Source organism: Scatophagus argus, chromosome 20 (genome assembly GCF_020382885.2).
Source record: "Scatophagus argus isolate fScaArg1 chromosome 20, fScaArg1.pri, whole genome shotgun sequence".
Lineage (NCBI taxonomy): Eukaryota > Metazoa > Chordata > Actinopteri > Scatophagidae > Scatophagus > Scatophagus argus.
The window spans coordinates 19,663,069-19,688,551 of NC_058512.1; the positions used below are offsets into that span (position 1 = coordinate 19,663,069).

Sequence of the window (25,483 nt, forward strand, 5' to 3'; positions counted from 1 at the left end):
GAGCATGTTTATCCCAAGTATATATAGAAAAAACAATTACAGAATTTTTCATTTTACGCTATCAGTGCTTTTTTTTTTACATTACTAAGAATGGTCCATCAACATGGTTTTTTTGTTTTTTTTTTATATCCCTGTATTACTTGACAGGGACACTCTCCTCTATATATTCATATGTAAAAAAGGGTGGTGCATTGAAAACCTGTAGACATGCAGGCAAAAAGTTTAAACAGCTTTATATTGCGTAAATGTTTTCGTTTACATTTAAACGGCCATAGAACATGTGTAGCACCACTCATGCAAATTGACGCCGTTTGATTAGCTTAACTTGGCCTGAAATAATGAGCGAAAAGTGAGTGCAAAAGGGCCCAGGGTTCAGAGGTACAACACTTAATTCCAAATTTTAATTCCAAATAATACAAATTCAGTTTTCCCTCAGGTGTAAGGGTAACATGCGTATGTGGAATGGGATGTTGATTTCACGGTTAATAAATTAAGAGAGTTTTTTTTTCTCAATGTTTTTAGTTAAAGGAAGACAGTTTGAAGTGAAGGAACTCTTTCTGGAGGACATTCTGAGACTGACGGGCTTTAACAGTAAGGACATGAGGAAATACAACGAAGAGACACAAAGAAGTATGAACCTTTTACTGATTAATACACTGAATCAAGGCTGAATGAAGAAGAAAGGCGTCGCAGCCCTGCCTTTGTCTTAATTTCCTCTGTGTGTATCACAATCTGGTTCTCAGAGGAGAAGAAGAAGAAATGTTTGACGGAGTGGTGTGAGGCAGTGGAGCACAGTTCTGTTAAAGAGGAAAAGGTGACCTCTTTGTCTGCCCCAGCCTTCCTTCAGAGCATCAGTTCCCTGGAAAGAGGGGACAGCATTTTCAACAAGCCAGTAAAAACACACACACTCACACACTACTCTACGTAGTTTTCCACTTGATCTGATCAAATCCACTGTTTTGCAACTCCTCTTGTTACCATTACCATTGACACTGCTCGTTTTCCCTGAACCTTAATAGGCATATTAATATATTTCATAAAAATCTATTCGTTTTTAAAGGTGTAACATGTAGCAGTTATCATTGTCTGATTGTGAATACACAGTTAAGTGCTTCTAGAGAAATATATTAAATTCTTAAGTCTCTTTTTTGAAAATGCATTGAATCCTGGATGTACATGACTCCATATTTACTAAGTAGGGCACATGCATAGGCAACTATATTCACTGTGCTTCATTTAATTTGGGAGAAAGTGTGATGTCTACTGTTCTACAATGTAATTGTACACATTTGTCTCCTTCCATTTTTGGTTTTCTACCAAAAATGATTTTTTTAGCACCAAGCTGAGTCATTGTATGTTTTTTTGTTTTTTGTCACAGAATGAGAATGGCACAGAACTGTTGGAGCCATGGCTGCTGAAAGAGATGGACTCTTGCATTTCCAACATCTTCCTCAATGAAGACCAGGATGCTTTTATTCAGCTCTTCAACCTCATCCTCTATGAAAATGTTGATGGTATGACTCTCAGGTCTGATCTTTTATTCAGCTGGTTCTCCCTGCTTCCATTCTTAATCGTAAGCTAGGATAATTGTCTCTCGGTTCTTATTTCTAATTGCTAGTTATTGGTCCCTGTTATCAAAGTAATGTCAAATCAATAAAAGCTGGTATAACCTGTAATTGAAATAAGGACAAGCAGCTATCATATAGCAAAGCAAAAAGCACACATGTGGTGGCCTTGGGCTTACAATGAAAATCAAGCTTGATTTTGGGTGCTACCTTTTAACAAGCAAGTCACAGATGAAAAGTCTGGAGTAGCTCTCACAGTGACAAAGGTGCATGGAAAAAAAGAGCGTGGGGTAGCGGAGCAGGGATGCCTTTATCACTTGCATGATGTCACCAGAGGTCATTGGGGATCCCAGGGATTCCGGTGAGTCCCACCAAATGAGAGCCCAAGCCTTTTGAATTTAAACCAAACGTCACATCTAAGTGAGATGTAGCCCCAGAAGCCTGCAGGCCCCTCTATTGTCTTAATCTCAGCACATGGCATGAGATCGCAACAGCCATTAGACAAAGGCAATCAACATTTGCATCATAATGACCGTTAAAGTAAAAAAACATGTCTATTGCCAGTTTAACAACATTCTAAAGGTGATCCGGTACTGTCCTGAACATAAAAAGAGAATGAATGGTTTAATAATGTGAAAGCTCCAGCTGTTTCTTCAGACTTATATTCTTTTACTTAGTGGACTACAAGCACAGTGAGACAGGGTCCACACCTCTGATGGTGGCAGCAGGTCGGGGGTTCCTCACGCAGATGGAGCAGCTGCTCAGCATGGGGGCTGACATCAGCATAAAGGCATCCAATGGATGGTAGGACATTCATCATGTTAAAGTCATGTTAGGTCACTATGATAATTGAAATTTGAATCAAGCCTAATTCATTTTCACTCATTTAAAGTCTTTTTTGGTGCTGGTACTATTTTACAGGTATTGTTCACAATAAGCCCAGTATTGTAGCTATGCTAACTGCAAACTTCACACTCAAGCAACTACATTTTCCGCTATGTAACATAATACCTGTCGAATTGTTTTTTTATATTTTTCAGATATTCCTTCAAGATCAAAGGTACATGTGAATGCTCTGAATACATTAAACAACAGTGTTTTCATCTAATTTCAGGACGGCCTTAGACTTTGCCAAGCACTTCCAGCAGAAAGATGCGATGGATCTACTCAAATCCTCCATGTGAGTGTAATGTTGACCTCAACACACAAAACATTACTATGTAGGCTGTTTATGAGCCAGGGCGTATTCATATGTGCTTTCATTGTCGTTCGCATTTAATGTATTTATGTGAAATAGTTAGTATTCTATCTAACTATTTTGTTATTGTTATTGATGAAATGCACTGATAGATATCACCATCATGTTATGGCTCATGCCTAATTTGACTTTTGGTCTCAGTTGGCAGCTCTGACCGTATACAATAGAGCAGGGGTGTAGGGTTGGGCGATACTGGCAAAAAAATGTATCCCGATTATTTAGGGCATTTAGCCGATAATGATAACTTTGATGATTAATTGCACTTGCATGTTTTTGACTCTAAATCAGTTACCCTATTGCACCACAAACATTGTTCAAGTCAAGCTAACTACTTCATTCTAACAGGTTAAAATGGTAAGCAGTGATTAGTCACCAACCAGCCATGTTTTGACATATAATAAGTATATAATAAGTATTTATTGATAACTCCGTGCACAGATGCATTGCACAATGCACAAACCACTTCAGAATAAAGCAAGAAGTTAGTAACTTTGCATTTCAAATTTTCTCAAGATCACAAAGGAGTGCATATCCACATAAAAATTAAACAGGACAAATAAGTTCAGAACAAAGTCACATCGGTTTTCCTGCTACTCCAGAGATCCGTGGTAGAGGCACAGAACTCGACTGAAGACAGTGCTCTTTTTATCTCTCCTCTTGTTTCTTCATACATCACGGGTATGACTATCTGGGAGAAATGCTTTCAAGATGGTAAACTGTATCTTGGGTCCATTTTTGTCATTAGATGTTTGAAACCCACCTTTTCCACTGTATGGAGTGGCAGCATATCTTTTGTAAGGCAATATGCCACGGCCCGCATTATGTCCTTCCAGCGCTTACTTTGCCCGTTGTAAGGGACAGAGTGAGTTTGCTGTAGCTGACGTTGTGGCCTTGTTGCGCATTTTTTGGCTTTCATCATACTCTGGCTTATGGTTATGTTTCAGATGATTAAACAAGTTTGTTGTGTTACTTCCTCTGGTTTTCACTGTGTTTTTGCACACCTTGCAAACAGCCCTACTCTGCTCAAGGTCAGACGTTTCAAACCCAAACCATTTCCACACGACAAACGTCGAACCTCTTTTAGGAACGAGCTGCTCCGCATCGTTTGGTTCAATCCCACTGTCTTCCGCCAGTGCTGTTCTTGTGGGCTCACATGTGCGCGGGTGATGGTGAGAGTGAGTCGCACACAAAAATGCGTCATCACGAGGCACTTATCGCCGTAATTGCAAAGTAGCAAATATTAACCGGTGACAGTTTCAAATGGGCTGGATCAGTAAAATTCTAGCATAATTACCCATAAATAACAATAATTTCATGTTTTCCCCAGGTTTGAGTGCAAAGAAGTACAAGTACATAAGGAAAATCTTTATATTTAATGAACTATCCTTTTTCAAAAGCTATTGTGAACAACGTCAGATTTCAGTTTATCATTTACACGTGCATTACAACTGATCACAGTGATTGTACAAAGGCACAAAACTTTAAGTCACAGGTATTTGGAACTGAAAAATATAGTATTGTACTTCAAGATTAAATCAATTTATCAAGATCTAGGAATTATTTGAACTCTGTTTTCCACATGTGCGTAAAAAAACCCTAAATTGACTCCCCACACCTTACAAACTAAAGTGGGAGCCATTTTAAATGTATAAGGAAGAAAGTAATCACCTGCCCTGTAAATGTATAAACTTTATACACGAAACATACATAAAAAAACATACATAAAATTTATGGCATTGCATGAACAATAGGATTCCACCAAACCAAACTCTTTTGTAGTGAAGCTATTGGCTAACGTTCAATTTTTTAACTATTACCACAGCAAGGATTCATTTTCACAGAACTGTATTCTTTAGAGAGCAGAAAGTGTCTGAAGTAGCATTTTACAGGAGTTAGTCTAGTGTAGGCTACTCTTGAAGCATCTTTTGTCCTGTTCAAATGCATCAATATCAGGCGTCACGTCCTGAGTAGCAGCCGATTTTGGAATGTCATTTCAGTGCTTGTGTGTGAGCCTTGAGTGCAGTTTTGTTTTATTGATGTTCATTACTGTTCACAAAGGCAGGTAGTCCCCAACATGCACTACATTTTGGCAGACAGCGCTGTTAATTTGGGGTACCCTGGCAAGAGATACTGATAAAATGTGTCCAAGTCCAATGAGGCAAATTTGTCCTTCAAACCCACATCAAGCTGCATATCAATAATTTCTAGGCGAATGTCGACAGGCACATCAGAAGCTTTGACTCTGAAGGGTGAGCAAAAAACTGTTCGCCAAAGACCTGAAACCGTTTCCCAAACTCCCACAACAATCCCGTAATCTTGTCTTTGTACTGTTTCATGTCAGTGATGGAAATGAGCAGGGTCACCACTTGCCAGCTGTGTCTCCCACGACGTTCGCATGCTGTCATAATACCGTGTGACAACTTTTTTGTGGAATTGCAACATTTTGTTGAGAAGGCAGTCAATTGGACGATGACTCAAACCTCTGGCTCGGATGAAATTAACAGTTCAGACAACCACCTCCATGATGTGATCCATTTTTAACGACTTGCAACACAGTGCCTCCTGGTCCCAAATACAGTGAAATGTGCAAAATGCTAATGCTGTTTCGCTAGCAATTAGGTAGCTGGCTAAAACAGTGTGCCCCTAGCAGACAATTTAGGAATAGCAGTTTATTAAAAAATTCTAGTTCATGTGTTTTATGCATTTTTCACTTTCAAATTGGGATCCCCAAGATTGAACCCCCTAGCAGGCCGTACGTTTGACACCCCTGCGAAAGCGTGTATACAATACAAGTTGCACACTGATTGATGAATGATTTGTGATACAACCTAGTTGCACAGATAACATCTAATAGCATTTAACAGTGATGCACCACAATGATTTTTTTTCTCCTAAAATAAAATTACCATAAAATTAGAATTCCGTTTTCTGTCATTCACATTGGTGGCCATATGGAAACAATTATTCCACTGAGAAGCTTTTTATTGGGATACAGCATTAAAAAAATCTTTTAAACTCTTGTAGTTATCAATAGCGAAATGAACAATGTTCAACCCCTTCCCTATCCCCAATAGGTTTTGTGCACTCCCTAAATAATCTGCATAAAATAAAGGCATATCCAGACTTAAATACAGTACTCTGGTATAAAGTTTATGAGTTTCTAAGCATGTTGGACTGATCAGCTTACACCTGTATTCTGTTAATGTGCAGTCCTCTGGGCGAGGTGAGTTGCCTGGATGAATCCACTCTGGTGCAATGTGGCAGTGCACAGCTGAGCAATGAAGAGCTGGAGCTGCTCAGACTGTACCACCACAGCTTTGACGATGAGCTGGTGGACCTGGACCTCATTATGAATCTGCTGCACAACATCTGCAGCACCACCAGTGAAGGTGAGCCATGACAGAAGATACTCGCTGCAAGTCAAGCTGTTGACCAGTGAACATGCCAATTGATCACAGCCAGATTTCAGACATAAATATGGATGTATTTAAGGATTATCCAAATATAAACTTTTATTTGTTGGTGCTCAGGTGCTGTCTTAATTTTTCTTCCTGGATACGATGAGATTGTGGGACTCAGGGACCGCGTCCTGTATGATGATAAGAGATTCTCCTCCTGTTCTGACAGGTGAAATATATACTGTACATCAGAAGAATGGACATCATGCAATTTTATAATTTTGTTTGAGTATGATGAACATTCAAGCATAGGTAATGTTCAGTTAAGGCCATGTTAAGTTATATATTTGTTTGGAGCATTTCATAATTTGGAACATTTTAATAAATAGAACAATATATATTCTTAATATATATTATATATTCTTATAAATTCTTAATAGTTAAAAATACAGTGTATCCATGTAGACTCAGTCCTGGACTCATCTTGCCTTAAACAATACATATATATTTTTAACATAGGCCTTATTTTTCTTATTTATGTCATCACACCATTTGATTATGTTGAGCGTAATACATATAACATAACATCCTATTGTGTAACTTGTCAGAGTTGTCTTATCTCTCAGGTACCAGGTGTTCACTCTGCATTCAGACATGCAGACTCTGGATCAGAAGAAAGCCATGAAAACCTCTCCACCTGGTGTCAGGAAGATAGTGAGTTTCTGATGTTGTCATCATCATGTCACCACTTTTTGTACCAGTCATCAGTTGTCAGCACACATATCCTATTCACACTTATCTGTATAGATGCTGTGAACCACTGATCTGAATAAGTCAGTGATATGGTTTCCTTTTTGAGTGGAATTTATAGGTAATTGGGTGGAAATTCACTCACTATCAACCAAACATGTAACAGCAATATAACTGGTCAGTTTCTTCTTTCAGATTCTTTCTACCAACATTGCTGAGACGAGCATTACCATCAATGATGTCGTGTTTGTCATTGATTCAGGGAAGGTCAAAGAGGTACAGTCACTGCTGAAAAGTCTTAACAGATCAAGATTTCACACACGTGATTGGTAAAAAAACTAACAAAAGTCTTTTCCTGTTGAAGAAATCCTTTGATACTCTCAGTCATGTATCCATGCTGAAGACAGTTTGGATCTCGAAAGCCAGCGCTCTGCAAAGGAAGGGAAGGTAACATCATAAAAGTCCATATTCAGCAACAGATGTTAAATCTTACATTTCAACTGATCTTCTATGTTTGTGACTAAACAGCCTCCGTTGCTGTTAATATCAGTCTTTGTGATTGTTTGTGTAAATGCTGACACAGGTTTGCATGGTCACCTCTGTCACCAGTGTATGAATGTGTGAATGCCAGCTTGTGTTGTAAAATGCTTTGAGTAATTGGTCATACTGGAAAAGCCCTATTTAAAAGCAGTTCAGTGACCTGTTGTTATATATCTGTGTTTGAATCTAGTGAATATGTTCTGTGTCCACAGAGCTGGGCGCTGCAGGCCGGGGGTTTGCTTCCACCTCTACAGTCGACTCAGGTTCAACAACATGCTGGAATTTCAGGTTCCACAGCTGCTGCGGATGCCGCTGCAGGTAGTTCAGCTTTCATCCACAGCATTGTCTTCACAAGTTTACGCACTGCACATAATAAAACACAATAATATTAAAAACAACAACCCTACTTGATAAAATGAAAATATGATGTGATTCTTTCCCCTGAGCTAAAAGGGTGATCCACAAATATTTGAAAGTATATGTACAATTCACACTCATGTCATTCTGTTCCTTGTGTTTTTTTGTGATATCCACCTTATTCCTATGTCCCATGATACCTTGCATGAATTATGGGAGCCACTTCCGGTCCGCCTTGTCACTAAACTGGAAGCTAGCAATTTTCATGGCAATTATAAACAAATGAATCAGTCACTCTCCTTTTAACATGTGGGGACCTGTGACACCTTAAGAAGGACAACATAATTATACCCATGCCTACTATTGAGAGATGGGAGGACAGACTAAAGTAGTGGCTGCCACAAGCATATTTACCTATTTTGTTGACTGTATTGCATCATACAGTGTGTCTATGAATAACCTGAAAAGCTCTGAGGTGTATCAATACCTACATGGTAATAAGGTCGTTCATGTTTTGTTAAAAGACATAGGGCATAATATTATGTATCTGAAAGGCAACATCAAGCCCAGTCAGAGCCTTGAAGTCCCACACCACAGGGCCTGGGTTTTGATTTCAGTGTCAGGTGAGGTTTAGGCAGCTGGTTGCTCATGCGTTGCAGGACCGGGATGGTCTTGTAGCCATGCAGTTGCAACACTATGGAAGGTAAGAATAAATAAAAACTCTCAGGATAACTTAACCATTGTTTTGCTACAGTTTGCACCTGCTGAATATATTTTATGTTGGCTCATCTCAGAGTAAGATAAGATAAGAGATAATCCTTTATTGATTTCTCAAGCCCAAGTAGTTTTTATCTTGTTTATAGATTGTGCATCCATCACTATAATAGTTAGGAGTGATGTGATTTGACTGTGTTAGACTGAACTTGAAGAGATCCATAATCTACTTTTCAGGTAAACCGTAGATATTGGGACATTCAGTGTTCTTATTCTGTGACATTTAATGTTCTGTTCTGTTTCAAAATTTCACATAACCTAACTGACTTGCAAATCTACCCTACATGAACATGAGTAGAGTAGGTGGCTATGCTGATTGGATGAATTTTTAATGTGCCACTTCTTTTGATGACATATTGTAAGCATTTAACACCAGGCTGCTGTTTTGTCACATTTTGCCTTATGACGTGACAATAAGCAGCTTCACTACGCTGTATTTTTGTGATTTCTTTCCATCATGACTGCACGGTAGGCACACAAGTGAAAGAACAATGTTTGGTGTCGCTAAGTCAAAGTACTTTGTATTTTCTTTTAGAACTAACTAAATGAAAATGCTGTGGACTTACTGATGGAATGTTCTAGACATAATTCGTCATGTTGTGTGTCAAAGGAACTGTGTCTGCAGACCAAACTGCTGGCTCCATCCTCCACTCCAATAGCCGAGTTTTTGTCCAAAGCTCCACAGCCTCCTTCTGCACATGCCATCAAGAATGCTGTGCAGATGCTGAAGGTAACACGCATGAAAAATACTAATGTATACCTCAGTTAATTCTTACTCTGACACAAGCTACCATACACACAGAGACAGACCTACACATCTGAATGCAGTATTCCAGCAATAAGTCATTGAGATTTTATTGTTTTCCTCAACCTTTCTCTTCAGAAAATAGATGCTATGGACCAGAGTGAAGACCTGACTGACCTGGGCTACCACCTGGCTGATCTACCTGTGGAGCCCCACCTGGGCAAGATGGTGTTGAGCGCTGTGGTGCTCAAGTGTCTGGACCCCATTCTAACCATTGCCTGCACACTTGCCTATCGTGACCCCTTCATCCTTCCTGCACAGGGCTCTCAGAAAAGAGCTGCTCTCCACTGTCGCAAACGTTTCACTTCCAGCACCTTCAGCGACCACATGGCCCTACTAAGAGCCTTCCAGGTAGGCAGGGGCACATATGCCTTGTTTGTTTTGGGGTGATGATATGAAGTCCTTGGTTTGAAGATGGGGGGTGTAAGTGGTGATCACAAAATGATTAACAAGTTAGGAAAAATTTAAAAAAACATACATTTCTACTGAAATAATGTTTATCTTTCTGACTTTTCTCAAACCTTTAAATTCTTCTGTGAAAAACATGCCACTTTTACCTCTTTGGGACCCTAAAATCTGTTGAAATGAAACATAACTGAATGTTAGATAATTTAGTTGGACTACTTATATCTTAACAAACCTGTGGAACCTTTTTTTATTTTTTTGCTTTTTTTAATGGGAATGGCTGACAGCAATGTTATTGAATGAGCATCAAATTGCTGTTCTGTTCCTGCTCACAGAAAACACTACAGCGACAACCATGACAATCCCATCTCCATTTTATTATGGACTTGTTTATGTGCAAGATACATCTTCTGGATAGTAGATACTGGGACACATTATCCATATGACATACGTGTAGAATATTCCTATGCTATTTTGTAGAAGTTATAAAGGGGCAGCCTCTACCTTTTGCAAGATCAGATAGAAAATCAGTCGAACATGTAGGCATTTAGAAAATCTTGTCAATATCGGTATCATATCTTCAGCCATTTAGTCATTGAAAAAACAGACTTATTGAATTCCCAATTTACTCTAATGTTAAAGGTATGCTATGTACAAGTTGTTGGATGCTTTTCTCACACTTTTCAAAGGTGCAGTAAGCAAGAATGATAGTTGATTGTTGAGTCTCAGTCTTAGGTCATCAGTATTTGATGATCTTGGAAAGGGTACAGACACTCTCATACAATGCTGTTTGGTCATAAGTGACAGTTGAGAGAAATTATTGTTGTATGAGTCTGTACATTGCATTTTTGGACTATCCTGCAGTAAACCTTTAAATAAATACCTTACTATATCTGAATATCATATAATTTATTCCCATTCATTTTAACAACAGAATATCTTTAAGCCTGGAATGTTCTTCTTGTCATATAATAATTAATTAGAACAACCAAATGAAAACAGAGGAAACAATGTAAAGAATTCTCATGTTCTGGTTAAAATCATGTTATCTTTACATTTATTGTCATCCGTGAAATATTTTACCAATTTATTACAATATAATAGATATGAAGGTCACATTTGCCAGTGCTAGCTGAAAGCTTTTTTCCTCATGTTTGTCAGGCATGGCAGAAGGCCCGCAGTGATGGCTGGGAGAGATCCTTCTGTGAGAAAAACTTCCTGTCCCAGGCCACCATGGACATGATACTTGGCATGAGAACACAGCTGCTGGGACAGCTCCGTGCTATTGGTCAGTCCTGTTCAATTCAATTTCAGTTCAGTTTTATTTAAAGTGCCAATTCGTAACAGAGTTATCTCAAGACACTGTACAGGTGTGTAAACAAACCATTTATATTCCAGTCTCACTACACCAGGGGGGTATGGTATGACTGAACAAACTCCCTGTTATCGTTCACAGGCCTTTTTGATTTTCTTTATGTCATTATCACATTAACATTAAAGCTGTTAACAATAATGTGCCCTCTAAAACAAAAAGCAAATATGGAAGCCAGCAATAGGTTGGGTCGGTTTTGAAGGACCTCTGCTGAATCTGTGAGAAAACAGTTGATCAGAACATTTCTAATTTAAATATGTTCCCAGGTTTTGTGCGGGCCCGTGGAGGCAGTGATATCCGTGATGTGAATCTTAACTCCGAGAACTGGGCTGTTGTGAAGGCAGCACTGCTGGCTGGGATGTATCCAAACCTGGTCAATATTAACCAGGAGACCTCTGTGCCTTCCAGTGAGAGGGAAAAGAAGGTCCACTTCCATCCTACATCTGTCCTGAGCCAAGCTCAGTTCAAGGAGGTAGGGAAAAAATGATTTCATTGGTATGTGATTCTGTCTTTGCATTGTGGAGGGATCTTAACTCATCTTGTATCCATTGTGCAGTAGCTGGCAGTGTCAGGCCTTTTCAGCGGTTCATTGTCCATGTCTGCAGTCATGGCTAGTTATCACAGTGAGCCATTTGTTGTAAAATCTTTTTCTGTACACATATAAAGGACAAAAACATATGCTTTCAAGGCAGCCAGGTCATGCAGTCAAATCTTTAAAATTAATTGCAACCACATCTACACATGGATCCCTAGATAACCTTTGTTTAGTAAATATTTTTGTTATTTTATGCAAATTGGTCCAAGTGGGTTTTTTCTGTGATCTCATTTTCTCTAACATTACATTAATTACCAAGCAGGTTCTCAGAAAACAGAACAAATACAGTTTATGAAAGTGTTAAGCAGTGCTGCAGGTGCTTTAGAATAAAATAAATAAATTTCCCTCCAGGGATTAATAAAGGAATTCTGAAATCTGAAAAGTTCCAGGAAGCACAGAAATTCTGTTTATAACTACTTTAAGGATTGACTGTTGAGTTTTTAATGTGACATAAATAAAAATAAATTTGTTCAGGATTTTTTTCATGTTTTTTTTTTGCACTATAGTAGATTTAAGCATTCAAGGGATTCAAGGATTTAAGGAGCTTTATTTGTCATTACAGCTATGTATGCGTATTGCATAGAGCAATGAAACAGCATTCCTCCAGAATGCTATATGGTGATCTACGAAAGATTACTTTAGAGTAAAAAATAAAAATAAAGAGTAAAAAACCAAATAAAGTTGATCTTTCAAAACCTGCGTGCGTAAAAACCAAGCACATCCACATGATATGAGCGTTCAAAGCAGTAACCATGAGCATTCTCAAAAGGGAGCATTTCTGCACCACAGGCACAGCCCTACATGTCCTACATGCTTGCGACTGCACAACGCATTTGAACAATTTTGCTTGGTTGCACAGTTTATGGTTGCAGTGAAGCTGAGTTTTGAAACTTAGGAGGTGCAAATAGGCTGACAACATTGCTAAAGCATCTGCAAAGAAACTTTTAGACATATACAGGACCAATTTCTCCTGACTCATGGTGTTTATGAATCATGCTCACAACTTCTGTCAAATGTACATTTAGAGGGAAGAAACAACAAAACTCACCTCTCAGATCAACAGACTGTCTTTAGCTGTGTCAGTGGTCAAACTAAAGTGACCCAACAAAACAGGGAGATGTTGTCAGCCTGTCCTCGCCGCCAAAGTCTTAAAATTTGACTTCACTGCGAGCATAGACTGTGCAACCAAGGGAACATGCTGTGCATTGTGAGACTGTAGGGAGGGTCAAGCACACACTCGTCACAGCCCTGTGCTCACAGAGCAGAAATGCTCCCTCAGGGGGATACTTTTCTGTGCACGGCTACTCGGGATACACTACGGGATACACTTTCCTTATTTACCACTGTGTATGTGTTTGCTGTTTAGAACAGCCCAGCTAGATCGTGCCAGGCCTATCCCACAGACTGGTTGGTCTATGACGAGATGAGCCGAGGCCACAAAGTGGCTACTGTGCGCTGTTGCTCCATGGTGACTCCCGTGACTGTGGCCATATTTGGAGGTTGTGCCAAACTACCCAGCTCTGCCCTGCAGGAACCTTCTGCACAGACAGGTACAGGTAAACAAGAAAAAAATGAAGCCACATGTGTTTGTCAACTTGTTTGAGCTTAAATGTGAGTTTAATTGAAATAACAATTAAGTTAGCTAAGTTGATCATTAGTACACCTTTTGTGCACTGAAAAAAGATCAGTATGTTTTAAGCAAAATTAAATGATGGCTTCTCTCTCTCCCTCTCCTGCTCGCTCTTGCTCAATGTGTCCGATGTGTAGCTACTCCTCTACCTCTTTTAGAAAGATTAATACATGTAATAAATGCAGTTTATTTACTGCGATGGAGGCAAGGCTAAGTGAATGGAAACGAAATCTTTACTTGCTGTACTTAGCCAGCCCAGAGTAACCGGTGCAGACCAACCCAGCATACCTCCTCCTAGTCAACCCCTGGCTGCTCCCGAGCATCTGGAAAAGCAGGGAGGCTGGGTGACTGTACAAAGGAAGCATAGTTCTAAGTTTAGGCCCACGTTTCACCCCCAGCTGTTTTGAACTGTTTTCCCAGTCACAACAAAAGGTGAAGTTAGCAGCACTGGCAACCATATTCAGATGTGTTCTTGTGGCCATAGCAGGTGATGTTCAGTCATACTTAAAACTGCTGGCTAAAGATAAGTGTGAATACAGTAAGATTGTAATACATGTCGGTGACACCCAAATGCGCCAGTGGAGGTAAGTTATGTTCAGTCGGTGTGTACATTTTCAAAGACTATGTCAGACTCTGTATTTTCTCAGGACTCCTACCCAAGCTAACTGATGGTGACATATTGAGCCATATGTCATCATTCAAGCACTGGCTGTCAAGTGGTGTCCAGCAAACAGTGTGGGCTTTATAGACGATTGGCAGACTGTTGGGTGTAACACCTGGTCTGATTAGGAGAGACAGCATTCATTACACTTTGGAAGGGGCAGCTCTCATATCTAAAAATCTGACTGAGTTTCTTAATTAATTAAAACCATGACAACATTTGGACATAACATAACAAAAAAAGATCAGAAAGTGAAAAAGGATCTGAAACTGAAAAAAACACTATTTGAAATTTTTGAATCAGAAAACACAAAATCTGCAACTAAAAAAATAAGACTTAAGATATTAAAATATGTATGAAAGTAAGATGTGCAGTTGGAGTATTTCAATTTCAACTTTCAATTTCAAATATTTTTTCAAATTAATGAAACTTTTGTCCCTGTTTTTGCTCCATACACTCACTGTTTTAATCACACTCTTAACCTTTTTAATATGGCATTTTAATGCCATATTTAAAAAATTCTGTTACCTGATTACAAGCCACTAGGAAAAAATTCCTGCAAGAGATGTCTGTCTGATAGTGGTGTGGCTAAATTTAAGGAAGTTTTCTAGCTGGGAGACTCATTACATAGCCAGTCATCCCAACACTATCCAGATACTTGTGCATTTTCTCCCAGAGAGATAGGCCTGGTTTCCAGTCTTTAGCATTCTTCTTTAACAATGTGATTCTTTGACCATCACACAGGTTTGATTTGTTTGTTTGCTTGTTTGATTTGTTTGATCTGAGGCCAGCTGAAGGGATACATGGCTTTCCCAGTTTTCTTCAGGTCTTGACTATAGTTAAAATCACTCCCCAAATGTATTTCATGTGACCTTCTAAGTCATTTAACTTTTGAATTTCATTGTGCACTGGTAGTACAGAACACTGCTCAGTGAAAAGTTCATTTAAAACCCTGCCTGTGCACGCTTGTCTCCATGTTTTTCCCTTTAGACAATCCACTAGGTGATGTCAGTGACAGTGAGACAGAGGACCTGGCTGAGTTGAGGATTGATGACTGGCTTGTTTTCCAAATGGACAGAGAGGTGAGGGAACAGTGCTGACCTTCCAACCTTTTCAGTTATTGTTCATGAATTTTAATGAGGACACTAAACATTGAACCACAGTGCTGCCTAACTGTGGTCATGGCTACATTGTTGTATATCATTATCTCATTGCCACGGCCAAGGAGCTGTAGCTCATATGCATCTTTCATAACAGTGTAGCAGGTAGCTTATTACTCCCATGCCATTGACTAACAGGGTCATTTAGTGACGGAAGTGAGTTGTTGTCTAACACCTCTACAGTGAAGCTGCTCAGCAAAGTGTCGTGTGCACCTAGTAACTTGAAGCCTCTCAGGCTCATTATTATTGTTATTATTTTGTTAAAAGAAAAAAGGGTCAGTTCTGTGTTACTTCTTGTTTGTTAATCTTTTGTTCGTCTGATTCCTTGATACTTACTGCTAAATATTGTCTCACGTGTGTAGTTTTAGCTCATGTTGTTTGATTTTGTTATCAGGCTGCAGGACTGGTGTTTGAATTGAGGCAGAAATGGCAAAATTTGTTCACCAAGCGGATCCGTTGTCCTTCGAAGCCGTGGTCTCAACAAGACGAGGCCATCATTCGCACCCTGGTTTCCGTATGTCAAATTGATTTTCCTTCTTATAAGGCTCACTGGTTACACAGGAGTAAGGTTTCAAATTAAGGGTGAGCTTCAGACAGGTGTCCTCCCACCTGCCTTCATCACCATTAGTACTATAACACCACACAGTTTTCTCTTGCACTTGTTTTTGAGAGTATTTTTTTAAAGTTTTTAAAGTGACATATTTTGTCATTGGAGGGAACTCACTCCAACGAAATTTGTTCTCTGCATTTAACCCACCCAAGTGACGTGCACACACACACAGCAAACCCGGGGCAGTGGGCGACCGCGTGCAGCGCCCGGGGAGCAGTGGGGGTTAGGTACCTTGCTCAAGGGTACCTCAGCCATGGACACCGGGACAGGGAATCAAACCAGCGATCCACCGGTTACGGGTCCGACACCCTAACCGCTGATCCACGACTGCCCCATATGTAAAATTCTTCTGCCTTCAGTGCATTTGTTGATATTGATGACACACATTACAAAAGCAGGGGTCTAAATTAGCAACCTCTTTATTTATTTATTGTCTGCCTTACTGCAAATAATTTAATCAACTCATTATTGCCAACACCTCTGCAATAAAGTGACATGCAATCTTTAAAGTATGTATCAATTTACTTTGCAGTTACATTACATATGTAAAAAAATGTGTAAAATGTATGTAATACAAGAACTCAGAGGATATTTAAATATTTTTATATATTTCTATATTTAAATGTATATTGGCTGATAATCCAAATTGACAGTATTTTAGATGGGGCAGTTACAGTGTATTTTTGGCTACTCTTTTTAACTGCTGACTGAGAACACATTTGACCCAAAACTCAAGGCAGGTAACAAACAGTACATAGTACCGTACCTCAACTGTTGTATCCTGATTATAACTCTGGTTATAGCAGACACATCATGTTATCTTTTATTATTAGCATGTTTGAAAATAGATAGCCAGTTTCAAACTGATGTCTCTCAGGTGCTTGCAACAGAGGAGCAGAAGGTTGGTCTGCAGCAGCCCACAGGAATTGGCCAGCGTCCCCGGCCCATGTCATCGGACGAGGTAGCCCATGCTTCTGTGAAGAACCCCAAGAACAGCCCTCAACTACCCATCCACACCACAAATGACAAGTATGATATAGTCTCAAAAACATTTACATTGCGGTGTAATGTATTGTATGTTAAAAGATATGCACCCTTTCTGACTGCCCTGCGTGTCAGTGGAGTCAAGACTGCTATCAGAGGACAAAAAATAGCAAATCTTCCCACTTTACTCCTTTAGCTTGTGAATACATTCATGATACATTCTCTATAAACATCATGAATCCATATAGAATCATGTCTGTGGAATAACATCTGTAGGATAAGGTGGGGAAAATTCAGTGTTATAGCAACTGCCATGAGTAAATCACAAAAACAAATGAGGTTGGTGAGAAACAAATTTTAATTAGAAAGCCAAGTAATTTGCAGTACTGTACATGCAATAATAATGCAAAATAGAAGGTAACATATAAAATAAAAAAAAACAAAAAAGAGAACAGAAATGCCAAGAAGTGCTTAGTATAATAAGTAGTGAACACAGCAATGTACAGAATCTACATCAGTCAAGGGTATGTTACTTAAAGCAGTAAGGTAAGGTGCAGAATTTTAAATTATGCAGAATTACCCATGCAGGGAATTTATGTATAATATATGAATATGACTAATTTTAGGTCAGTGAAAAACAACCCTTTTAATAAAAAGAAAACAAATAAATAAATGTAATGACAAATGCAGAAGTCCAAGTGAGCAGTCTGTCATATGAGGGGGTGACTGCCAGAGGAGTGCTCTGCCCCCACATAGAGTACAATCATTCTCACAGTGTGATGGCCCTTGGCAGCAATGACTTCCTGTCGTGAAGTCAGCCTGTCACTCAAAGCATTGCAGCATTTCACCACAGGCTGTGAAGGCCATGTGACACATTCTCCATGATGTTTAACAGTTGGTGTAGCATCTTCCTCCCCACAGCTGAGTCCACGGGCTTCAGAGAAGTCCTCAGCACAGGACCAGCCTTCCTAATCACTCTGTTTAGTTTTTTAGTCTCACTTGCTAGAAATAAATAATGTTGTGCTTGCTACTAAAAGGCATTTTGCAGATATCTTGCCGCACACTGAAGGACTTGAGCTTCCTTGAACAGTAATATCTGTTCTGTCCCCTCCTGCAGATGGTCTCAGTGTTGTCATTCTGGTCTTGTAGGTTGCCCAGTTAAACTGCAGGATATCAGTATCTCCTATTCCTCTTCAGGAAATTAAGTTTATGGTTGCTTGGCTTTCTGAAATCCATCACCATCTCCTTGTTCCAAGCAACATTTAGAAGTAAGCTGTTCCTCCTACATTACTCCACAGAGCAGTCCCGCAGGTCTCTACGCACCTGTCCACCACTGAGACACCCACAATGACACAGTCAGAGGTGTACAGGGTGAAGAGGAAAGGTGAGGGGATGGTGCTACATTGTTCACATATGTGAGTGTCATTGGCCGAGGGTTAACAGTGCTTGAAAAGAAAAAGCAAAATGGAAGTGATAGAAATTAATAAGTGAATGTAAACCATATTTGCATCAAAAATGTAGAAACTCAGAGCAACAGAGCAGTATGACAAGTTATACAGTCAATGTGTAGACAAGTCAATTTAGTATATATACAGTATACGGTATATAGCACCAGATCACAACAAATCTTATCTCCCAATACTTTTCAAATAGAGCAGGTCTAGACAATACTCTTCATTATACAGAGACCCAACATATAATAATAGTAATAATAGCAGCTACAATAACTGCTAACTACTACTACTATAACAGTAATAATAATAATAAATTAGTGCTAATTTAAACAGGATTAAACCATGAAATAGACCAAGTGCACATAAAATATAAAACAGGAGAAATAATAAATGAGTAAGTCTAATGTAAATGTGTTTCATATGCAGTTCCAGTAAATAAAGGCCCAGGCCGAATACAATCTGTCATGTTCAGTTGACTTTCACACTCATGCTATTGTACACTATATACTACCATTTCACCACCTCTCCTCAGGTCTTGTAAGATGCCAGCAGCCTCAAGTCGGATTCAGGTGAAAGCTCACAGCAGAGATGAGGCCTCGCTGCCTGTAAATCAGCTCTCTGATGACCCTCACTGCTCCAGTAGTTCATCCTGCTCTATGACTTTGGACAGTCTCTCTGGTAGTTCCTCTACCTCCACCTCAGTAAAGGTATTCACTGTCTGCTAAGCATTATTGATCATTTAGCATCTTTTAAAGCGTGTTCCATTGATTTGACATGGCGCTTGGGTGACATCATCAGAAAATGCCAAACAAAAAGGTGGAAACCCATGCTGGGGAATTACAGATATTCTTTATTCCATACATTTTCCTTCCTTGTCAAAGGCTGCTGACAGTTTGGTCAGAGATTGTGTGTTTTATGCTAATAGAGGCTAATGTAGAACGGAGCATCTAGCCACAAGCAGAGATCTCTTCATCTTCATTTTCAATCTCCGATGGATGCTAACTCGAGTGACATCTCTTGAGGATATTTATCACACAGCACCCTCTGGAGAACTTTAATTTACCGTAAACTTACTGTGTTCTCACATTAAAGTGCACTTTACCGTTTAACGCTTCCCCTGAACAGAAACTATCATTCCTGCTGTGTGTTTAGCTCTGCTGTCAGCAGTTAGGTCTGTTAACTGTCAGCTCCCATAGCGAAACACACAGCAGGACTCTGCTGCACGCTTGCTGCTAACATTGATAAACTAACTAGCTCCTCCTGTCAATTTCCAAACTAATTTGCAGTGCCCTTTTCATTTAATCAGTGCAACATATTTTCCAGGCATCAACCCTGCAGTCTGCTATTGTGTTTTACAGGCACATAGATAAACTGTCTCACGTGTTTGTCAGCTTTTCTGATTGGCTTTTATATTGATCACCATCCAAACTGTCCAAACTTGTCTTGAATCGACAGTGTTTAAAAGCAACAGGCCGATCATGGTTGTGAGCATTGATCAAAAGATCGGATGTAAAAGGATGGATACACATGATGGAACACGTTTTTTCTTGATATTTTGGTTGTATAAATATTTTTCCATCACATTAGATAAAAAAAAGATGTTTACTTGTTAGTGAAAGCCTGTTGTCTACAGCTCTTCATCTAAAATCTCACTGTGACTGTTTCTGCTTACACTCTTTTCCCTGCGGTATTGAAGAACACATTTGATTTCTGAAAAATTCTTCACAATTAAAGTCCTCCATTATTTTATCTTTATTGTGGCTTTTATTGTGAAGCAGCAAAATCCGGAAGTGTCAGCTTTTTACCAGCAGTAGCTTAAAACAACTCCTACAGTTGAAGGTGAACATGATGAAACAGTATTCTGTATAACTACAGTATATACAGTTGTGTTCATAATAATAGCAGTCCAACCACACTAACCAGATCAGTCACTGTTTTTGGTAGAAGTTATATTTCTGTATAATTTTACTGGTAGGTGTAGTAGAGTAATAGAAAACCCCAACAGTCATGACATGCATGCTGCTGATTCTGTGTAACTGAATCATTAATTGAAAGGGCCGTGTTCAAAATAATAGCAGTGTGGAGTTCAGTTAGTGAGGTCATTCATTCTGTGAAAAAACAGGTGTCGAACAGGTGGCCCTTCTTTAAGGAAGAAGGCAGCAAATGTTGTACATGCTGGTTATAGCGTATTTCTCTCTGAAATCTGAGTGAAGTGGGTCGTTCCAGACATTGTTCAGAGGAACAGAATATTTTGATTAAAAAGTTGATTGGAGAGGGGAAAACTTAAAGAAGTGCAGAAAATGATAGGCTGCGCAGCTAAAATAATCTCAAATGCTTTACCAAATGCAACCAAAACCAGAAAGACGTGGAAGAAAATGCCATTCAAATGTATCAAAGAATAGCCGAAATGGTAAAGACTCAGTCACCGATCAGCTCCAGGGAGATCAAAGAAGGTCTAAAGTTACCTGTGAGTACTGTAACAATTGGAAGTCGCCTATGTGAAGCCTACCTATCAGCAAGAAGCCCCTGCCCCTCCCATTGTTGCAAAAGGGACATATGCTGAGGAGGTTACAGTTTGCCAAACACTGACTGGCCTAAAGAAATGGCGCAACATTTTGTGGACTGATTCAATTTAATTTCAATTCAGTTTATTTATATAGCGATGACTGATGAAAGCACGATTGTTGTTTTTGGGTGTAGGGGCTGCAAACAGTTCGTCAAATGACCCCCAAACACTGAACTCACTCCGCAGTACACTGTGAAGATGGTGAAGCATGGTGGCCTATTTATCGGATAGCAGAGATCATGGATCAGTTTGAATACATCAAAATACTTGAAGAGGTCATGTTGCCTTATGCCGAAGAGGAAATGCCTTTGAAATGAGTGTTTCAACAAGACAACGACCCCAAACACGCCAGTAAGCGAGCAGAATCTTGGTTTTGGACCAACAAGATTAACGCTATGGATTGGCCAGCCCAATCCCCGGACCTTAATCCAATATAAGACTTGTAGGATGACATCAAAAATGCTGTTTCTGAGGCAAATTCAGTCATCTTGTCCTGTAATACCTTTTCACAGGTGCTAGAAGTCGGTTGACTCCATGCAACACACATGTGAAGCAGTTCTCAGAAACGGTGGTTCTACAACTAAATCTAAGTTCAGTGATTCACAGGATCTTCAAGCATATTTCAGTTTATGCCATTACTGCCTTTTTTTTAAACAGCCTTATATTTCTTTTTCTTCACTTTGTGTAAATGCATAACAAATTCGATACATTTTTGATTTGATTTGGAATAGAATGTGCAGTGTTCCCAATGCATTTGATTGTATGGAAATAAAAGCTGTTGTAAGGATTTTGAGCTTTACTCACTTTTTTCAAACACACTGCTATTTTGAACACAACTGTAAATACAGCAGCTTTCCCCTTAATGCAGTACGTAGCAGGAGATTGTGCAGTTCACTGCATGGTTCAGGAGGTGATATGCAAGCAAGTTCCAGCGATGGCGTAGTTATGTCTCGAGTAGCAAACTAACTACATGATTCTCCTTTGTGTTTAAGTTATTGACTATTGTATAATAAATTATATGTATGTATATATATATATATATTTTATGTATAAATTAGCATTATTGTATAATGCTAATGTCCAGCCCATGCTGTATGATAACTTCACAAAGATAAGGTAAAAAAAAAAGCAAAATGTAGCTTTGGTTGAGCCACTATATCTATTCATATAACACTTGAGATAGGTCTTTTGGCCAGGAGGTGCACCCTTCAGTGTTTTTGATTAACATATTTAATTTTATTAGTTTCTGTGTTGTCAGATTAACTAGGTTAAAATTCAATAAAAGATATTTTTGTATTTTTGATATTTTTATCACCTTGTTTTCAGCAGGTCTCAAAACCATTGTCTCAGTTGATCATTTCATCAGTGCGGTACTTCATCATGAAGAGCAGCAACATCAGGAACATAGAAATATCTCAGCAGAAAGGTATCTGGTCCACCACTCCAAGCAATGAGACCAAACTCACCAAGGCCTTCCTGGAGAATAACCTCATCATCCTCATCTTCTCTGTTCAGGGCTCTGGACACTTCCAGGTAACAATGGAAAAACAAAGTAGAAAACTTGCACTGTGCAGTATGTAATAATAATTCAGAGTATATGAGCCAAAATATTGATCTCACTGTAAATGCACAATCTAAATTATAAGTAATAAATAATGAGGAAACTGATTTTGTCTTTTTCAACAGGGCTATGCTCATATGGCATCAGTCATCAGTCAGGAGAGCTGCCAGGACTGGGACTTCATAGGACTAGGAGGGGTTTTCAGTGTGGAGTGGATCCACAAGGAGAGTCTTCCCTTCCATTGCACCCAACACATTCTCAACCCATGGAATGACAACAAGAAAGTCCAAATCAGCAGGGATGGACAGGTAAGAGGATGTATCGTGACACAGTCTGTGTCACGATACAAGCAATTACATTCTGACAGAATTGTTTGAATCGTTCCATTGCCATCCTGCAAACAGAGCCATCGATTGATGACTAAAATAATTACAGTAAATATTAACTAAAATGCACTCACAAGAAATATCAATACATTGCTTAAGTATATGATTACTAACTTTCCCTAGCAAGTCTAACATGTCGGCTCTTGTCTTAGCCTATAGATTCATAATTAGGGGGTAGCTAGGCCAGGCCTAACTATAAAGTTCTGTCTGAAAGGAAAGTTCTCTTAAACCAGGACCCGGACCAAAACCAGAGATGGTTCCGCTGAGGAGGAGCTTGGAAACTATAGTCTCTGAGTAAGCAAGCAAACAAGTAACCCTGCATTGTAGGACCCATTGCCAGGTCCTGCTCAAGGTTTTTTCCTGTTAAAAGGTTTTCCTTGCCACTGTCTGCTTGCTCAGGGGGGTTCAGGCTCTGGGTTTCTATAAAGCACCTAGAGACAATTTTGATTGTATAAGGTGCTATATAAATAAATTTGAATTGAAAAGGAGTGTAGAATCTGATATCTATCTACTCTTGATGCCATTCACTATCTGCTCAAGCCCGGGATCTGCTCCTTATAAAGAACTGTATCATACTATGTACTGGGGGTCAAATTGTACAATTTGGTATGTACCTTGGTTTTAGGGTCACAATTGGCAGATTTTTGGTACAGCAGTCAAAACAAAAAAAACAGCTGTGTTATTTATTTTGAAAAAATCAAAACATCCAGCTGTGGCTCATTGTCCATAATTCTTACTGATATAAAGTTACAAAAGAAACGTCATGTCCATTTTATGTTCATGTCTTCAAGTTCAATTTCTGTTCTGAAAAAAGCCTAAAATTTGGTAATGGTTGATTAAAGTGATTGATCAGAAATTTTTGGTGATTATTTAAAGAGCTGAAAATAGAGGAAAATGTCTGTCAGTTTACCAGAATCCAAGGCAATGTTTTGATTGATTAAGATATTTAATTTCAAATGAGATAAAACGGGGGAAAGCAACAAATTTTCACATTTGCCATTTTGTTTGAGAACTTACCTAAATAATTAAATTGATCAATTGTAGCTACTTGTAAAACACTTTCAGTTGTTTTCATGTTAATCCGTGTGGTTAGCACATTTTAAACTTTTGCCATCTCTTTTTTTTGTGTCTTATAGGAGTTGGAGCCACAGGCAGGCAGCCAGCTGCTATTACTGTGGGAGAAAAAATCTGGAAATCAAGTTCAGTAAGAGTTAGCAGCAGATCACCTCCAAGCACTACAGTCACTAAGTTTTGCTCTTCCTCAACCAAATGTGATTACATGCATATATTGTATAGCAATTGTGTATCAGTTAGAGGATATTTAAGAAAAGGCAAGATGGCAGGGCATCGGCGAGCAGAAGTTCATCTCCGGTTTATCTGTTTTCGTTTATTTAATAAGCATGCTCCCATTCTGTTTTTATTCCTTGTATTCCTTGTACAATGGTGTGTTCTTATCAAGCAGTTTGTTAAAATAACTAAACAAGTCTTTCAAAAGTATGACATCATTTAGGATGGATGTAACATGTTTGTATCACTAATGTTTGGTTTGAAAAATAAAGAGGTTATTGTAGTTCATACAGTCTGCCGTAGTGATGTCCAGTTAGTTTTCATGCTGATGTTTTGACAGACTGATATGTACACACTATTGACAGCACAGAAACAATGTTTCTTTGCACTGAACTCTGAGAGTGGCTTTCTTAGAACTGTTAAATAAAATAATAAAATAAACGTTCTATATGTAGTGCCTCAGGCTCTACTGTGCATCATCAGGGACGATTTATGAGATGCAAATATTTGTTAGCTTTTTCTTTTCTTATATACTTTGTTAGCACATGAAACTTTCAATTTAAATTTCATTTTTGTTGCTGTATGAAGAGGGGTGAACCTGACTGTTAAGGCATCCACAAGATTCTTTTAATGGAATGACAAAAATAAAGAATCACTTCCTCTTTCAGCTGTCAGTGTGATGTTCTCACGCCTCTCTAAGAATATCATAAAGTAACTATTATTTGAAACAAATACAGTATATTTATTTTTGCAGCAAAAATCAGCAAATGTAAAAAGTGGGTCATGTTATCCCATTCTCCCCGAAAGAAACTGTCTTGTGTGTTTATCTCATCGGCTCTTCTGATTGGCCTTTATAAAGGTCATCAGTCAAATTATTTAGAACAAAATCAGCCGTTAGCAGTCAGTGGCTGATCAATCTAAGTATCTAAGTACTCCTAAGTTTGAAGACGATCCTCCATACAGTGTATGTTAAAAATGGATGTGAACAGGAAATAGAAATTGCCCAATTTTAAATCAATAAATGATACAAAGACAAGATATTACTGTTTGAAGGTTTTTGAGAGGCTATTAAAACCTGACATATGCTTAAAGAAATTCCATACGTACCTGTATAACATATATGTGATGCATGAATTAAGTGAATTTCTATAAGCCAGTAATATTCATGGGTAAACATAAAGAATTAGAATTATGGTTAAAAGAAATCAGCATGGTGGTGCAGTGGTTAGCACAGTCAAGGGTTCCAGGCTCGACTTCCAGTCTGGGCCCTCCTGTATGGAGTTTGCATGTTGCATGACTGCGTTGGTTTTCTTGGGGTGCTCTGGCTTCCTCCAACAATCCCCAAAACATGCATATTAGGTTAAC

The 25,483-nt window shown here is 38.9% G+C and overlaps 1 protein-coding gene across 4 annotated transcripts in view; it reads left to right on the top strand.

The window, feature by feature from the left end:
* The window catches only part of LOC124051598 (3'-5' RNA helicase YTHDC2), a 35,294-nt gene extending 10,509 nt beyond the window's left edge, over positions 1 to 24,785 (top strand). The window contains exons 9-31 of one of the 4 annotated variants that reach the window (XM_046375125.1): positions 523 to 630; positions 744 to 892; positions 1,379 to 1,514; positions 2,243 to 2,369; positions 2,680 to 2,745; positions 6,034 to 6,212; positions 6,354 to 6,450; positions 6,848 to 6,935; positions 7,167 to 7,247; positions 7,336 to 7,418; positions 7,724 to 7,829; positions 9,253 to 9,372; positions 9,526 to 9,798; positions 11,014 to 11,140; positions 11,491 to 11,696; positions 13,186 to 13,375; positions 15,101 to 15,192; positions 15,665 to 15,784; positions 16,758 to 16,909; positions 18,851 to 19,025; positions 22,211 to 22,417; positions 22,571 to 22,753; positions 23,968 to 24,785. In XM_046375125.1, the coding sequence (XP_046231081.1) occupies positions 523 to 630; positions 744 to 892; positions 1,379 to 1,514; positions 2,243 to 2,369; positions 2,680 to 2,745; positions 6,034 to 6,212; positions 6,354 to 6,450; positions 6,848 to 6,935; positions 7,167 to 7,247; positions 7,336 to 7,418; positions 7,724 to 7,829; positions 9,253 to 9,372; positions 9,526 to 9,798; positions 11,014 to 11,140; positions 11,491 to 11,696; positions 13,186 to 13,375; positions 15,101 to 15,192; positions 15,665 to 15,784; positions 16,758 to 16,909; positions 18,851 to 19,025; positions 22,211 to 22,417; positions 22,571 to 22,753; positions 23,968 to 24,039 (3,137 nt within the window). In that variant the 3' untranslated portion in view covers positions 24,040 to 24,785. Of the gene's footprint in view, positions 1 to 522; positions 631 to 743; positions 893 to 1,378; positions 1,515 to 2,242; positions 2,370 to 2,679; positions 2,746 to 6,033; positions 6,213 to 6,353; positions 6,451 to 6,847; positions 6,936 to 7,166; positions 7,248 to 7,335; positions 7,419 to 7,723; positions 7,830 to 9,252; positions 9,373 to 9,525; positions 9,799 to 11,013; positions 11,141 to 11,490; positions 11,697 to 13,185; positions 13,376 to 15,100; positions 15,193 to 15,664; positions 15,785 to 16,757; positions 16,910 to 18,850; positions 19,026 to 21,018; positions 21,807 to 22,210; positions 22,418 to 22,570; positions 22,754 to 23,967 lie in introns of those variants that run through there. The other 3 variants (XM_046375126.1, XM_046375127.1, XM_046375128.1) reach the window with 3 other exon arrangements.
* The last annotated feature ends 698 nt before the right edge of the window (positions 24,786 to 25,483 follow it).